The sequence below is a fragment of the Chanodichthys erythropterus genome, chromosome 22 (assembly GCF_024489055.1).
Source record: "Chanodichthys erythropterus isolate Z2021 chromosome 22, ASM2448905v1, whole genome shotgun sequence".
Taxonomy (NCBI): domain Eukaryota; kingdom Metazoa; phylum Chordata; class Actinopteri; order Cypriniformes; family Xenocyprididae; genus Chanodichthys; species Chanodichthys erythropterus.
Window position 1 is genome coordinate 16,736,332 of NC_090242.1, and position 17,915 is coordinate 16,754,246.

At 35.9% G+C, this 17,915-nt stretch overlaps 1 protein-coding gene across 1 annotated transcript in view; it reads right to left on the bottom strand.

Annotated features, from left to right (window-relative positions):
- The window catches only part of si:ch211-196i2.1 (collagen alpha-1(II) chain), a 77,877-nt gene that overhangs the window by 14,361 nt on the left and 45,601 nt on the right, over window positions 1–17,915 (bottom strand). Inside the window, exons 8-41 of the mRNA XM_067376436.1 lie at window positions 15,475–15,519; window positions 13,981–14,100; window positions 12,290–12,328; window positions 12,151–12,204; window positions 11,271–11,324; window positions 10,296–10,403; window positions 10,075–10,128; window positions 9,897–9,950; window positions 9,655–9,699; window positions 9,414–9,467; window positions 9,210–9,254; window positions 8,968–9,021; window positions 8,843–8,887; window positions 8,713–8,766; window positions 8,344–8,388; window positions 8,041–8,094; window positions 7,696–7,740; window positions 7,554–7,607; window positions 7,336–7,443; window positions 7,167–7,220; window positions 6,785–6,838; window positions 5,738–5,782; window positions 5,572–5,625; window positions 5,083–5,127; window positions 4,508–4,561; window positions 3,017–3,070; window positions 2,457–2,510; window positions 2,291–2,344; window positions 1,487–1,540; window positions 1,253–1,297; window positions 1,073–1,117; window positions 879–986; window positions 736–789; window positions 598–651 (exon numbers count right to left, since the gene is read on the bottom strand). Of these exons, the coding sequence (XP_067232537.1) occupies window positions 598–651; window positions 736–789; window positions 879–986; window positions 1,073–1,117; window positions 1,253–1,297; window positions 1,487–1,540; window positions 2,291–2,344; window positions 2,457–2,510; window positions 3,017–3,070; window positions 4,508–4,561; window positions 5,083–5,127; window positions 5,572–5,625; window positions 5,738–5,782; window positions 6,785–6,838; window positions 7,167–7,220; window positions 7,336–7,443; window positions 7,554–7,607; window positions 7,696–7,740; window positions 8,041–8,094; window positions 8,344–8,388; window positions 8,713–8,766; window positions 8,843–8,887; window positions 8,968–9,021; window positions 9,210–9,254; window positions 9,414–9,467; window positions 9,655–9,699; window positions 9,897–9,950; window positions 10,075–10,128; window positions 10,296–10,403; window positions 11,271–11,324; window positions 12,151–12,204; window positions 12,290–12,328; window positions 13,981–14,100; window positions 15,475–15,519 (1,959 nt within the window). The remainder of the gene's footprint in view (window positions 1–597; window positions 652–735; window positions 790–878; window positions 987–1,072; window positions 1,118–1,252; window positions 1,298–1,486; window positions 1,541–2,290; window positions 2,345–2,456; window positions 2,511–3,016; window positions 3,071–4,507; window positions 4,562–5,082; window positions 5,128–5,571; window positions 5,626–5,737; window positions 5,783–6,784; window positions 6,839–7,166; window positions 7,221–7,335; window positions 7,444–7,553; window positions 7,608–7,695; window positions 7,741–8,040; window positions 8,095–8,343; window positions 8,389–8,712; window positions 8,767–8,842; window positions 8,888–8,967; window positions 9,022–9,209; window positions 9,255–9,413; window positions 9,468–9,654; window positions 9,700–9,896; window positions 9,951–10,074; window positions 10,129–10,295; window positions 10,404–11,270; window positions 11,325–12,150; window positions 12,205–12,289; window positions 12,329–13,980; window positions 14,101–15,474; window positions 15,520–17,915) is intronic.

Here is a 17,915-nt window from a genome sequence, read left to right on the forward strand (position 1 = left end):
AGATGGAGCAGTTCCCTCTTTGTCTGGAGAAGGCGTTGTTTATGGACCACAACGGGTAAGCTAAGCTGCTGTCGAATCACAACACAGGAACCGCTGGCACAATCAGAACTTGTTACGTATTTCTGAAGGAGGGACTTCATAGAACAAGGAAGTCATCAGCCCGTTTTTATGACAGTGGAAACAGCGGTATACAGATAAGTAAATTATGTGAAAAATACTGTGTTTTTTTTTACACGCGAAACATGAACACATGTTATATTGCACACTATAGTTGTACACTATATCGTTTTTTAGAATACTTAATTAATTGGTTGTATATATGATTGGGATTAATTGTATGCACCTGTTGATTGTCTATTTATGCTCTTTCCACTTGGAGTGAAACTATACATTGACAAAGGCTTTTTGCCGAAACGTTGGTAAATAAACTATTTGCAAGTTGAGTGTGCGGTCACATTTTTTATATACATATTGCACACTATAAACACAATCAAAGCTTCAAAAAAACATGAAAAACGGGACCTTTAATGCTTTAGTTTGCTATTTTGTACTGAACATAAAAGACCAAATAGTTTTGCAGCTCTGTGCCAATCTTACCTGTGGCCCTTCCAGTCCGAGAGGCCCGTTGTCACCAGGAGGGCCCATCATTCCCTGTACATTTATAGCAACTTTTAGTGATTTCACAAGGAAACATAATTTGAGATATTCTAAATCTTTTAAATCACTTTAAATCACCTTTTCTCCTTTCTCCCCATCTACACCTGGCACACCATTTGCCCCCTGTGAACCCTGAAGAAAGGTTTGCAGCAATTTTAACTTTCATAAAGCAAAGCTTTTAAAATCCATCATCATGTATGTTAGGGTGAATTATCACTTACTGGAATACCTGGGGGCCCATTTGGCCCAGGTTCCCCTGGGATTCCTTTACTTCCAATGGGTCCTGGTTTTCCAATGACCCCACTGACTCCCTGAAGTCCTGGAGGACCCTATATAGACAATCAATCATAATCAGCGTTTGAAAATTAACAGCCAAACAGAGATAAAATGTAAATGAAGCTTATTATGTGCTTACACATGGCCCATCTGTTCCCTGATGCCCGGGATCTCCCTGACGGCCCTGCAGAGAGGTAAACTATTGGTTTATAATTGAAGGAAATAAATGAAGCCTTTTATATTTCTGTTTTATGAGAAATCAAACTTCACTGAGCGAGTAAGGTCGGGATCTTTATTTTCTTTGAGAAGTGTTATATACCTGGGGTCCTGGCAGGCCTTTTTCTCCAACTGGACCAGGGGGACCCTAAAAAATACACATAAAGGTTAACAATATTATCATCACAGCATGTAAATGGTAGTGTTACAGCAGTGGAAACTGAAATACATTTGTCCATAGAATGAAAGAAATGAAGGTACAGTAACTGAAATATAAAATAAAAATGATCTGCTTGATTTAGGATCCCAGTTTGTACAATATCCATGACACACTTACTGGTGGTCCAGTCTTCCCAGGTGGTCCAGGAGGCCCTCTTAGACCTGGCTCTCCCTATGAGAAAAGAAAATGTATTATTTTACATAAAGTTACTATTAAGAAGTCTAAAAACAGTGCAGCTTTGCTCTAAACCCAAATGAGCTTTTTACATGTTTAGCCATCATCATGAAGGCTGCTCCAAGCTTAGAGAGCTGCATTTATTTGATCAAAAAATACAGTAAAAGCAAAACAATTGTTAAATATTACAATTTGAGCTGAATTTTCAGCAGCCATTCCTTCAGTTTTTATGTCACATGATTCTTCATAAATCATCCTAATATGCTTATTTAGTTCTCAATGTAGTGCTTAATGTTGAAAACGGTTGTGCTGCTTAGTTTTGTTGTAGAAACTGTGATACTTTTTTTTCAGGATTATTTGATGAATAGAAAGTTTAGAACAACATTTATTTTAAATAATAACAATATAAATGTCTTTACTGTCACTTTTGTTCAATTGAATGTGACCATGCTGAATAAAAGTTAAACTTTTGAATTATAGTGTAGGTCTTCCTAAATAAAAATTCACCCACCCAATATCTGTGCTTGATTGCAGCATATAAGTGACTGTTAATTGAGCTGCTTCCAGTCATTTATATCATATTTTGATAAGGATGTTGCCTCATACGTCAGCTGCCTGTGAGGCAGGTGACTACGGATAAGAAAGGAGCCTTTATCTAAGCTTTGACATAATAACTACAATGTACAACAGCATAATAAAATGACATTGTGGTTATTGCAGGATGGTTAAAGTGCAATTTGTCTTTACTCTGTCTCCGTCGTGGCCCGTTCTTCCTCTCATACCCACGTTTCCTGGAAAACCCTAAAAAGAATATGACAGGTTAGGATGCAATGTCAAAACATCAACCTTAAGTATAATTCTCCTTATCCCGCTCCCTTTTTCCTCTATAAAGCCCTGTAGAGGGGTCACTTACATACATGCCAACAGGGCCCTGCGACCCCTCCGCTCCTGTCTTTCCAGCGAAACCCTGAGAAAAATAACCATACATACCAAATAATCATGAAAAATCAGCAGCTTGATTACATAAATTATATAAGGGTGATTTCAAACCTATGGATCATTTGTTTTGTTCCGAAACAGGGACAAAATTTGTTACAATGTTGCATTTTCTTCTTGGTTTGGTTTGGTTTGCTTTCACACAGCAACATTTCAAAGCATACCAAAATGCATTTATGGAAGTCACATGCGAGTACAATGAGCTCTTATTGGTCAGAGTTTTCTCAATTTCGTCCATAAATAATGATTGACAAGTTCGCTCCATGAGCTTATTGTGTCTGTATTTGTAAATGTCGGACTCAGACACTACTGGGTACACGGTATGCTTGTTTGGTGCGCACCCGAGTGTGATTGCTGCTTTCACAACTGCCCAAACAACCGCACCAAAGGGGATAGTGAACTCTAGTACGATTCAACTAAACTAAATGAGGCAGGTGTGAAAGCATCCTAAGAGCAAACAAATAAATCGTAACATACCCTCTCTCCTGGTGGTCCTGGACTGCCCATGGGCCCCTCTCGTCCTGGAGGACCCTGTCATTTACATACAAAATCATCATTACAGATTTAACAATTCACAAACAGATCACAATGCAGTATTTTATTTTTGTATTGATTTGCTGAAGTAATCTTATAGACCAGGGTAGCACCAATTTTTGCCAGGTATGAAAGTGAGGTTGTGAGGGATAGAATACAGTGTGTTCGATGGATTGTACTGTTGTTTAACAACATACTGAAAATTACGTGATCTAAGACCTTTATACAGTGCAAACCATTTTAAAGACTGTACGTCTCTCCCTCACAGCCTTGTTTTCATCTGCGTTAAGTTCAATATGGCATTTAACCTGAATATTGCCGAGTATTTTTTCTGCAGTGAACTGCAGTGAACAGTCTCAAAAACGCAGTTTGAAATCGCTGATGTTTCTAATATCACAAACTCCCATGTAACCAATCACATCAATTTGTGATCATCAACGAGTGGATCTCTTCGGAGGTGGCGATAATTTGCATATTCATATGACCACGTATACTAAATGAGGCAAGGGTGTAGAGTTATATTCAAGCTGTTTTAAGGCGTGAAGAAAAAACGTTTAAATATGTCATTTTGGTGATCAAAGATGAGTTTTAAGGGATAAAATTGTTGACTTCAGGGGGACTTTAACTACAAATACAGTAAAAACAGAAATATTGTGGAAAATTACGACAATTTTACAATTATTACAGTAAGTGTTTTCTGTTTTAAAATATTTTAAAATGTAATTTATTTCAGGGAAGACAAAGCTGAATTTTCAGCAGCCATTACTTCAGTCTTCACATGATCCTTCAGAAATCATCCTAATATTACTGAACGGGGGTCAAGAGTTGAATTAATTAGCTCAGACACAACAGTAGTTGTTTCAAAGGATTCAAGTTTGTAAATTTGCTTTGTAGTCTGTCTTACAAGACAAGTTACACAAACAATGGCTGATTCAAAGACCCAAATATGCTTTGATCTCTATTTGCATGTGCTCCCTTGTTGTGTGAGAAAGAGCAGAATGTGTGCAAGTGTAATCATATGCCTTATGTGTATAGAAATGCAAAGCTAAAAACCAGACAACACATATAACTTCAAGACAACCACCTCAACCTTTTTAGACACTGAAAGGCAGGCGTGCCAAGAATTATTGAAAATTTAACGGCACATCCCCTGATCTGAATGCACAGTGTAACAAATTCAATACTATGAAAAATAATATGCAATATGGATTCAATTTATTATGTTTTCTGAATATAGGTACTGTGGGTAATAAAATTGGCAAGTCAGATAGGGGTCAGGTGGGTGTCTGTCTTGCAAACAGGGGAGTTTTTTTCTATTATGCTGACATTTTGTCATAATTCTTGTGCTTACAAATAAGCTATTCCGCTTCAGGTACAGCTGACTAGAAACTTAGACATGTGTGGAAATGACAGGGAATAGAGAAAAAAACTCACCATAGATCCTGGGGGTCCATCCTGACCAGGTTCTCCAGGAATACCTTGCAATCCCTGAAGTTTGGGAAACCAACCAAGACCTTAAAAGCCTGTGTGTTCATGTGTGTACCAGTGTTTTCTGCTACCACCACCGACCATTACTCTTCTCGTTTACTGCATTTTACTAGAGTCATTTATAGGGGTGCAAATTAAACTTTTGACAAGCTGCACAAAACACTGGTGCCCACTAAATTCCTGGAAAGACTGTCTTTGTTTGTATAACCTCTTTATGATTCATAAAAGGCATAGCCCATCCTCTATAAAATGTGATCATCGTTTTTTATTTGCTCTGCACCGGGAGTTCAGTCTGCTGGATTCATGACAACAATCGGCATTACAGAGCTCCATTCACTGCCAAAAATGGCTCATTAATGGTATATAAAGTCTGTTAAGAGGTGCTCAATATGAAAGCGTAGCAGTGATAGCTAAATAAACAGTTCCTGCCCAGTAGCCAAAGACTATATTAATGACTTTATAAATACCAATTTAGACAATTTGTAGGTGGGATATTGCTATGTAAAGAGTTCTGAACCCACCATCGGTCCTTTAATTCCTGCATTACCCACAAGGCCTTGCAGTCCCTGGAGCACAAGAAAGAACAATGAATCAATTTGAACTTTTTACAGTCTCAATGTGTAACGCTACAAGTGCTGGTTAAAATACCTGTTTATATTTACTAGAACCTTTACTGAGTTATTTGTAGTAATCGTAACAATAAATGAGATGTATTTGTATTTATTATAATATTCTATTCTACAAATTCTAGAACAAGAATTTACAATTTATTTATCTTTTGAAAAAGTCATTTGAAATGTCATCTGAAACCATATGATTCAAAAAAGTAGAATTATGACTAGAATAAAGTCGAAAATTTGAAATCATATAATGTTTTCATGTTTTCTCACAGTAGCCAGTAGGTTTGTATTTATTTTTAATTTATGTAAAAATGCATTTTTTTTTTTTTTTTTACAGTAAAAAAATCTACTTTTCACAGTTATCATGGTATTAGAATATAGAATGGGAACCTGTGTACCAGGCTTTCCTTCAGCTCCAACAGGTCCAGGTGGGCCAGGTAAACCCTGCAATAAACACCATCAACACTGACATAATCAACATTCTACACAGGAGATTGATATTAACTGGGGAGGTAAGGATTTCCACTACTCTCAGCTTTTGCGTATGGACACTTACAGGAAGTCCAGGCATGCCAGTGTGACCCCTCTGCCCTGTTCGTCCCTGAAAATTTATTAAAACAATATCATACAGCTCAACTAGATGACATTTTCTATTTGTAATACCTTAAAGCTTATGACCATAATACACTACCTTTCAAATATTTGGGGTCAGTAAAAAATGTCATACTGTTAAATATTATTAGAATTTCAAATAACTGTTTTCTATTTCAATTAGGACCTATTTTATTTTAATCTTTCAAATGATTAATCGTGAATAATCACATACAAAATAAAAGTCTGAGTTTGCCTAATATATGTGGGTGTACTGTGTGTAATTATTATGTATATATAAATACAAACACATTCATGTATATATTTGAGAAATATTTACAAGTATATGTATTTATATTTTTATATAATTTATATTATATATAAATAAAAATATTTTTTACATAACATTTCTCTTAAATATATACATTAATTTGTGTGTATTTATATATACATATATATATATATATATATATATATATATATATATATATATATATATATATATATATATATATATATATATATATATATATATATATATATATATATATATATATATACATATACATATATATATATATATTTTTTTTTTTTTTTTTAACCCTAATTTTAATACATTTTAAAATATATTAATTTATATAAATTTATTCCTATGATGACAGCTGAATTTTCAGCAGTGATTACTCCAATTTTTATTGTCACATGATCCTTCAGAAATAATTCTAATGTACTGATTTGGTGCTCATGAAACGTTTCTTATTATTATCAGTGTTGAAACAGTTAATCACTTAATATTGTTGAGGAAACTCAATTTATTTATTTTTAAATAGAAATTGTAACAATGAAATTTGTATTTTGTAATACAAAAATTCTAAATACAACATAATTTGTAACAATGTAAAAGTCTTTACTGATCAATCTAATGCATTGTTGATGAATAATAGTATTAAATTCTTACTGACCTCAAACTTAAATGGCAGTGTATATGATAATATACCATAAAGTGTGTTACCTTTAGGCCTCTAGGACCAGGCTTTCCAGGGAGGCCTTCAAGACCTCTGCTCCCCTTCAGTAAAATGGACATTTCACATTAGTGATGAAGAATATTACACTTAAGGGTTTTTATAATTTAAGACACTGTGGCCCGGTTTCACAGACAAGGCTTAGATTAAGCCAGGATTAGGCCTAAATCCAATTAGGACATTTAAAAAAAAACATTACTGGTGTGCATCTTGAGACAAAACAATGGCACTGACATATTTTAAGATATGTTAGTGCAAGTTGCTATCAGTTAAAACAGCTCAAACATGCATTTTAGTCTGGGACGAGCTTAAGCCTTGTTTTTGAAACTGGGGGTATAAATCCTAATGCCTATAGTACAGAGCAACTCTAACCTTTGACCCCTCCTTGCCCACTTTGCCATGCGGACCAGCCTCTCCATCCTCTCCCTATGTATGTGAGGAAATATGTGTATTAAGACTAACCATGTACAGATAAACAAACTAATATCACTTGAAATAGACACATTTGCTTTTAGTGAAGCAATATTAGTGTAACTCATACCTGGATACCCAGTGGTCCTTGCAGACCTCTGAAGCCTGGGAAACCAGGAAAGCCCGTTGGTCCCTGCACACCTTGAATGCCCTGAAACCCTGGGGCTCCTCTAGCACCCTGGAAAGAAAATACAATTTTTAACAAGTGCTGTTATCATGAGTGTAGAAACCTAGTACATCCACTTAATGTACCATGTAGACAGTAAATATTTGTATTTTTATGTTTACTTTGTTTCCTTTAGGTCCAAAGTCTCCCTGGTCTCCATCAGGTCCTCTGTTACCCTTAAAAGACAGTAAAGCTATTAAGAGCCAAAATAAAAACTCAGATATGTAGTAAAGACAGGTTAAAACAGAGATGGCATGAGCTTACTTTGATACCAGTAAATCCTTTTGGTCCTTGTGTTCCTAACACACCCTAAAATTAAGAAAACACGAAGACGACACAGAATGACTTTAATTAACCAGTACATGTATGAAACAAAATTACCTTGATTACATTTTTTTTTTTTTTTTGCTACAAAAACTAGTACCGTGGAGTTTGTTTAGAAATGTATACTATGTGTACTATATGTTTCTCTAGTTATGAGTAACAGCTGATGTGATACATCAGTTGGTGGCCATTTTAGCTTGTTCTTAAAGTGTGAACATGGTATGAACAATTCTCATTAAAAACAATAACAAAAAAGAAACACTTCAGACTGAATTAGGCTTTTACCATTAATCCTTCAAATCCTGGCTCCCCTCTGAGGCCCATTGGCCCTGCAGGTCCCTGTAAATGAGCAGGGATAAGAAGGTATACCACCATTCAAACGTTTGGTGTCAGTATATATTTTAATTATTATTTATTTATTTATTTTTTAAGAAATAAATACTTTTTTTATTCATTTTTGATCAAATTAATGCAGCCTTGATGAGCATAGGAAACTCATCGACTAGTGTATGTGTTCAGATTAAATATCTTTGAATTTTATTAAGATCAAAGTAATTTAAAGAAAGATATTTAACTTAAAGTTCTTACAGGCTCTCCTTTTGGACCAGGTAAACCCTCCTGGCCAGACAGCCCCTAGTGGAGAAACATATGAATGGAATAATATGGATCATGTTCACGTAATATATTGTATAACAGAGCCTGTCACAGGCTAGTCACTTCGTATTTTATTATCTTATTTCTTCTATGTGATTTTAGTAATTTTACTGTCTTATTTCTATACGTGTATGTATTTTTTTTTATGTAAAGCTTTTACTGTTTTAAAAGGTGCTACATAAAAAAAGCTTTACCAACTTAGTATGCATAATATTAGCATGTAGATACCCATATAAAAAAAACTTCAAGACTATCATCTCTTTATAGATTAATTATAGTAGAACACTCATAGAAGACATTCACCTGTGGACCCCTGGGCCCTGGAGGCCCGATCTGTCCCTCTAATCCCTGGGGACCCTATTAAATGACATATAAGTTATACAGAGATCATTTATCAGGAACATTACACTGTCCCATATAATAAATAGCATACCTGTGGGCCTGGAAGACCAACAGCTCCAGGAGGCCCAGGCTCCCCCTAGAAAGTAAAATAGAAAATGTTAGTATGTCACAGATTAACAATTGATTGGAACAGTTTGAAATGGCCAAAATACTTACACGAGACCCATTAGGCCCCTGGGCGCCAACCACACCTGTCCAACCAGGAGCTCCCTGCAAACATTTAAACAAACTGAGATTGAAAGAAAATGGACAAATCATACATGAAAAGCATGATAAAATACAGTGTAGTGACGAGGAAAATTATTTATCTGAAACAGGAAGCACATAATGTAGTGTCAATGCAATGATGTTTTAGTCGATCCATATTGAGTCACACAGACATATTCTGTATTACTTACAGGTGCACCCGGAAGACCTGGTGGTCCATCCATCCCATCATCACCCTGTAAACAGTAACATTAACATTACTATAACTAGATGTAAACTTTGATGTGAAAAAGTCCTCATGTTATATGTACACTTGTGCATTTGATAAACAAATGTTGAGCATTTAGTGCATTATAATCATTTTGTGCAATTATAATAATTTTGTCTTCACTTACATCAGGCCCGGGATGCCCTTCAGGGCCCTCCATACCTCTCATGCCTTGTGGACCCTGAAGAAGAATCAAAATACAATCAGGCAAGATGCTGAAAAGGATTATTAGGTTAATATTGTTATTATAACCATGTATATTTAAATGACAAGGCCAGATGTAATTAAAGAATAAGTCTTGTTTATGTTTATTCATACAGTTGCTACAATGAATAATGCTGCAGTCATAGTTACAGCAGAAGACTTACAGGAGGGCCGACAGGACCAGGAGAGCCAGGTACTCCTTTTGAGCCCTGTAAATGTGAAGCATAGCTTAAATTTTTTCATAAACACTTAAAATTACCAAACCGTGTTCCTAGAATGAGATAAATTACAAGTGCCTATTTATTAGTTCTTTGCCTGACCACTAGATGGCAATATATACAAACAATGCACCCTATAAAATAGGGTTCTAGCATTTATTGACTTTATTGGTTTAATGATGGCTTACTTTCTCACCGGCTTTTCCCATATCCCCACATGGACCCTCTGGTCCAATAATGCCCTGCAAAAAAATTAACAGTGTTAGTCCTTGGGTAAAAAAGTGCTGTGTTCAAGGGTACAAAAGATAGTTCATCATTGGATTTGAACCTACAACATTTTAGTTACCAGCATCAATTTTGCCTCACCTCTTCTCCTTTCTCTCCAGGTGAGCCTGATTCACCTTTATATCCTAGAGGACCCTGTGTTTTAGAATTTAAAACTGAATTGTTAACAGGAAACATCTCACAAATTAAAACACTTATAGGTCAGGATACTGAAATAAATTGCTTATTTCTACTAAAGTTAAACAGTCTGGATCAGAGTGTTACAAGAGTTATTTGTGTATGGTGTAACATGGTTACTTGACCTTTGGTCCTGGAATCCCTGGAGACCCCTGAGGCCCGTCCAGTCCGTTTTCCCCATCCTTTCCATAGACTCCTGTTCTTCCCACCACACCTTTTGGTCCACGGTCACCCTGCAGAATAGCACAGATTAAATCATTATAAATTAAAGAAAAATACATGTGAGTCATAATATCATGAACTAATACTGTAATTGTTGCTATATTATGTAATGTCTAAGACTTTCAGTGCTGTTTGCTTACAGTTAGTCTACAGGTACCAAATTTACTGGAGAATGTATGGATGGATGCTGTACTATACATGCTGGTTTTCTGACCTACAGTTAAATTACATCTAAATATATCAGAATGGTGAAGTGATAAAAATTAATTTAGGCCCGGTTTCGCAGACAAGGCTTAGATTAAGCCAGGATTATGTCATTTCAGTAGCTTTTATAAACATGACTTAGAGAAAAAAAAAAAGAGAAAAAAAAACTCCTTCCCATAGCGGTGCACTGTACTTCATTAAATGCTCACAGAAGCTAAGTTAAGCAGTGATTCATGCACAGGTTTTTGGAAGCAAAACGTGTCAGTCACAAACCGCAATGAGGATTGCAAAGACAAGGGCCTTTGTTTACATCTGTGGTTAAATCTCAGCAATGATTGGGTGGGGTTGTGTGTGTAATAACTGCCCAGTTCAATAAAAAGGCAGCTAATTAATTAATTTGAGGTGACATGATGTCTTGCTCTGACAAAAAAGAGAAAATATTAGCCTATTTACAATTACAGCTGTCTTGACAGACTGTTGTATTTTCTTATTACGAATACACTATAATTAAAAACAGCAACATTTTGGTGAACAAATGGTATACAATTAGTAGGTTATTAGTTAGTATGTAATTAATTAGCAGAATGGATGCTTTCCAAAGCAAGCACCACTGATAAAAATGATCCTTATTAAGCACCACTAAAAATGAGAATGATTGCAATATAGGATATTACCATGTCTCCCATACGTCCTGGACGTCCTCGTTCACCTGGCTCCCCAGGTGGCCCCTAGTAGAGAAGGTAGAGAGAGAGAGAGATAGAGCATGATTTAGCAGAGCAGGTGTTGTCATCTGAGATCAGGAAGTACTGAGCTACATAACACAGGTGCCACTAAGCCTAATTAAAGCAGGTGGTACACAAATGCTGCGTCCCAATTCACCTACTTATACTACACCCTAAAAGTATGTACTCTTTCTGTGAACAAAAAGTACTTACTTTTGAGTGTGTAGCAAAATAGTAGATAAGCTTTGGGACATACTAACACGTCATACAATCGTGTCTTTTCTCTCTGTCACATCCTTTTACCGTAAACTGGCCTGTCAATCATCTTACATCCTCCACATTTCATTTAGCTAATTTCCTACCGTATCGGAGAGAAATGCAGCACGTTGATCTGCAGTCGCGGGTCTTTCATGTGGAGAACTCTTCTCATATTAATGCATAATGATGCATTTAAAAGTTAATGGCCATTTATATATTTATAAAAGTCCACATTGGTATTTGCAGATGAAAATAACACGGATAACATTAAATATTTTCTACCAGGTTGAACTGATTATTAGTCACTCAAACCTCTCAGCGTCAATCGCACATATCTGACATGTTTTTTAAACACTTTTTACTTTTGTTTGTAGTTGCAAACTGAATCCTCGTTCAATGGGTTGTGGACAATATTAGCCTTTATAGTGTGCACGGATGCACACTTCGAAAATCTACCGGAAATAGTAGACCATCCGGGGACTTTTGGCATACTCTTTTCAACATACTATGCACATGCTATTTAGGATGGATAGTATGGACATTGGGACGCAGGGATAGACAGGATTTGCCTCACCTGTAGCCCAGGTTTCCCCATCTCTCCTTCCGGACCTGGCAGACCTTGCGCTCTCTACAAGCTCACAGGAAGCAGACCAGTGTCAGGGATATTCCATGTTCAGAAATATAACTTACACAAAGATGTGCTGTATACTTACAGGCCAGCCTGCACGAAGAAGCTGGAAGAACGATGTTTGCTGGAGGAGAGAGTGAGAGAAAAATATAATTTATTTGAGCCATCACATGACTATCCATGTTTATCACATCATCAATATCACAGCTGATATTAAAGCATTGTGTGATAATCTGTAAAGCTAAACCTACAGAACCTCCAGTGCTCTGGTTGTCCTAAGGATGGGTCAACTAGCTGTCCAACAACTTGATAAAACTCTTTTGATATGACCACCACAGCTATAGCCATATGCATGCAGGATGTTTTTAGGAGTGTCTTGTGCTATAAGTGCTACATTTTTAGCACACTACGTCAAGTTACAAACAGTCCAACTTTTTAAAATGTGTCTTGAGACTCCTTTGGTATGTTCCAAACTGTTACATCTCGTTGAACTGTTTTACATTTACTTACAGTATGTAAGGGCCCGCTTAGAAATGTTATGACTTGAATAGCTATAGTTGAAAAGAACTAATCATTATAAAAGAAGAGTGCATCTGCATAGAAAAAAAAAATGAAAAAGCTCTGAATACTTTTTTAGAGTGAAACATCCTTTTAGGGTTGAACAAATATGAGAAAATGTGAAAAAATGAAGTGTTCACACTTGGGTATACTCTTTACATGAACAAACTCAACACAGGAACAGACTTAATACTTGAGTTCCACTTGAGTTTTCATAGGCCACATTCCCACAGTTTTTGAATAGATTTAATTGAATCACAGCCTTCATGATTTTACTATTGCAAATCAAACTACTGCAATATAATATTGCAAATCAATATCATGATTTGGCATTAATATTGATTCTATTTCTGATGTGCATCCCTACTAATCTGGGTCAGGAGAAGTCAAAACCAGCCTAATTATACTGAGCTTCCTTGGGCAGATTGATTGGATGGTTATTCAGACAACCCACCAATTAGCCAATTTTCAAAATATAAAATTTTGTCATTCCTAGTCTATTCTTGAAGCTTTCCTCTTCATTACTCTGAGGAGTCATTTTAATGAAGGCAAAAGCCATAACCATACTATTCTGGTCTTACTAAAGCTTTAATGATCCATTCCCATCCAACCAGACCTTAGACTTAAATACTGCCCTGTAAACTACAAAGGCGTTCACAAAGACAGCATCTTGCACAAAGGACACGGATACCAAAATAAGCTACAAGGTCACAGGCTGCTTTTAATTAGACCACACTTGACTGAGGTTTCGGTTATCACAAAGGAGATGCGTTCAGAGATACAGAGCTGGAAACTGACATGAAGGGTGAGACTGATTGATTGTGTTAAGGTGACCTTGTTCTGGGCTTGTGCAAAGGGGATATCCCTCCTGCTTTTTCCTTTAGTTACAGGAACAACTTATGATCTCATGCGGCAGTAAGAGAAGAAAAAGCGTTTGCCCTCAGCTGGATTGCTGAATGTACAGTGCGGGACAGTTCAAAGGCTGTAGGAAACAAATACCCCATTACAACAACAAGAGAGAATTCCTTCCTCTTTCTCTCTCTTTCTCTGAGGGCATCTTTATTCAATCACGACTGTGGTGTTTCTCTGAGCTATTACACAAGATACAGCTGTGCACTGACAGCCACTTTAAAGGGATAAAGAATGAAGACAGGGAGACCACAGACAGGGACAGAGCATTCAGTCAGGAAAACCTGTAAAAAAAGAGAGAAAACACACCTGAAACGCAGCCCATTCCTCAGGTGTGTTTCTCCACAGGTAGAATGTGGGCAGCCCAGGTGGCCCAGGAGGTCCTGGGAATCCACGGCGACCTGGACGGCCCTTAAGCCCAATGGCACCCTAGAAAAACATGACAACAGTAAGGAGGACTGCATCACTATATTATTATATCCCTTTACACTGACATATGCTTACAAGCTTTTACAAATCCCAAACCTGATGACAGCTCAGCTGTTGGGATGATAAACAAAAGTCCATCACACATCTGCGTTGTATAAACAGACAAATGGCACATACTGTAAAACAGCACTGTACAGAACAGATCAGGGCAGTGTTTCTCAAAACCACTGTGAACTAAGTTGATTGTAGAGACCATTGGTGGCAATGGTTCTACGATTTATTTAAGCTTACGGTGCTTTAGGAAACGCAGCCTAGATCAGTTTAGATATCACCAGATAACCGATAATTAAATTTTCTTTTCCCAATGTCAATACAAGTGCCTATACAATTACACTACTGTTCAAAAGTCTGTCAATAAGATTTTTTTTATTTTATTATTATTTCTTTTAAAGATTCATCAAAGAATCCTGAAAAAAAAAAGTATCACAATGTCCACAAAATATTAAGCAACTTTCAACATTGATAATAATAAGAAATGTTACTTCAGCACCAAATCAGCATATTAGAATGATTTGAAGGATCATGTGACAGTAAAGACTAGAGTAATGGTTGCTGAAAATTCAGCTTTGCCCTAAAAATATATTGTTTAAAATATGTTTAAAATATATTATAACAGAAAACAGTTATTTTAGATTGTAATGATACTATTATTGATATTATTGCTTTCTTTCCAGTATTATTACTGTAAATGTAGCCTTGATTGGCATAAACGACTTCTTACAGAACCCAAACTTATGAATGGTAGTGTACATAGCGTTAAAGTTTTAGATAAACTTATTTTTTTGGTTTCGCATAAACAAAATGGTGCAATAGAACCTTTATGCCATGGTTACGACACATACAACATCTTGTTGATTAACATTCTGTCAATGGAATATTTTTTATATTCAAATATTGGGATATATTTTGATATATATTTTTGATATTTAGAAATGTAACACTTAAAGTTGAAGTGTTACATTTCTAACTATAAAGTGAAAAAGAAAAAAAAGTGCAAGAAGTTGAAGCAAAATGAAATTTAATTTTTATTTATCTGTGACTTTAAAGAAATACTGTATAGGAAGTCAGACTGACATGTTTTGCAAGCTTCCCTGTTGGCATTTCGAATTCTGTTTGTAGACTGAACATATGAGAGTAGTCATATGAAGTGACAAAGGTCCTAAAAGGACGCAAGGGGTCAGCCGGTCATGACCACAGGCACGTGAACTTTCCATGAACTTTAGTGGTGAAGCACTTTGACCTCGGCTTGACTTAATTCATCCTAAAGGATTGATGTGAATAATGTATCATTAGTAAACGCTCTGATTATCATACCTTATCACCTTTGGCTCCTGGATAGCCAACACTCCCAGGACATCCCTAGAAGGAGCAAAGAAAAACAACTTAAATTATACAAAGCCAGAGTGTGAACAAAATAAAACATGCAGCTTTTATTTTTAATGGCAAGCAAGCTTGTTTAACAGGGTTAAAATGGAAGTTTTATAGCTAGTAGAAAGAAGTAAATAAGCAATAACAAACTGACAAACAGTCTTGATCTGAACAAACAAAACAACTATTCAGAGTTCAGACAAGTTAAAAAAATCCATTAACTTTAATGGTACTCTGACCAGGTAAAAAAAAAAAGCACATTGTTACACTTAAGCCTAACCTGTTAACAATTACAATGCCAGTCTAAAAGTTGACTTCCTGCATGATGACATCTGTTTTTTTGCAACAAAACCATTCACATAGAGTACAAACTTTTATCACTTAATGGCTCTAAACAGTTTATAACAAGCTTTGTTAACTTAACTGATCTAGCTTTAAACAAATAAAATACTGAACCATTGTTACTGAACCAACATTTATATACTTTTATAGTATTTATTAAAACATAGAATTAGGTTTTATTTTTATATTTCCAGTTTTCATTCTCATTTTAGTGTAAGTTTTAGTAATTTTGTAATATGCATTTGTCATTTTATTAGTTTTTGCTTTTGTAAAAAAGTTATTTAGCTTTAATTTATTTTTATTTCAGTTTTAGTTATTTTAGCTGCCAAGGCATTCTAATTTGAGTTTTTTATCTAACATTTACATTTTAACAGTTTTAGTTAACAATAACACTGCATCGCAGTACAATATTTTAGACTCAAGCGAAGGGGTTCATATAAACACTTAGTTTTAATAAGAACAGGCTTTTAACTCCGTAGCATGATAAAATCAGGTCCTTATTCAACATATGACTAAAAGCTTGACCCCCACCAAGACAGAAATGGAGGGTATGATAGTAATAGAGATGTGAAGAAGAGGGGGTATTAATTACTGCATCTCTACTGCGTTTTGCTCCCAGGCAGTGCTTAATGCTTTCAGCCACCTCATATAAATCAACCCTTCATGAACTAATGGAGGCCTTTTACAATGCCTGGGCCACTGAAGCTCAGCCAGAGGCCTCCAGATGGCACCACATCTGGGTTTACTTCTGTTAGGCCCAGTCACTTGTAAAGCCAGGTGAACGTTGCATTTTGACTAGTAGCTAATCTCCAAATAAATACATTATATACAAATAAATGTAAAGATATTCACAAAAAATAAATACTATGGAGCTCCTTTCAGAGTCTGTTCACCCCAATTGTAAAGCAAAACGTGATTGGTTGTAGCGAGAGTGTGCTGTGATTGATCAGCGCCACGTGGCCGTTATATGATTGGCTTGAGTAGTTGGTGGGTGGAGTCGACCTATTTGTGGATTTGTCTGAGTTCTTGAAGCTAGAATTGTTTCAGAATCCACAAATGCGCAGGAAGAGATTCACAAATGTACAGGTGGTGATTCACTATGGCTGTTTCTCAATTCCAAGAACGCAGAGAACGGACTTGTGTTCTCGTGGAGTCCGGTCTTGCCAGGCGACCTTGAAAGAACGATCTCGAAGGACGCGAGGACAAAGAACGCATCATTTGAGAATTGAGATGTGCTGCGATCTTGTTGCTCAACTGACCGTCCCAGCATATTATAAGTGGCTAATGCACAATAAATACAACATAACATCACAAACAATTGTCATAACCTGTTAAAAAATTCTTTCATATTATTATAGACATTGTTTTCATATAATTTTATATCTTTTTATTTCACCACGTGTATTTATGAAAATGAGTAGCCTTTGGCTGTTATGCTTTGTCAATGTTAAGATTATTTTTTATATGCCAATAAAAATACTGCAGGCTTTCTTCAGGTTATCATTTTATTAAAATGAAGCAAAACAAATGGTTTACTTTCATGAGCCGTCACATATTTGCGAGCTTAGCTGGAATCTCATGAAAACTTTAAAGCTTACAGGCTTCCGTACGTCGACCGCCGCAGCGTCTTCTGGGATTTGTAATGGTTCGATTCCCTCAAGTTTGCATTCGATGCATCCTCGATATCAAGAACACATCCGGGTACTTTCATGCGTCCTCCGTTCTTGCGTTCTTGAGTATTGGAATGAACTTCGACGGTTGATGATAACGTAAAGCAAGAACACAAGGACGCAAGATCGCTGAAGAACGCATATTGAGAAACAGCTAAATAAATGCAGGCAGAGTTGTGCTTGTGACATAAAAACATATTTGTGAATATGTTTTTTATTAGTAAATCTCATTTTATTTATTTGTGAATTTAATTACTTTTTGTGAAACTCCTAACTCCTAACTTATTTGTGGATCTCATTCTATTCATTTTTGGATACGATTATTTTTTGTGAATATCTTTACATTTATTTGTGGATCATAATCTATTTATTTGG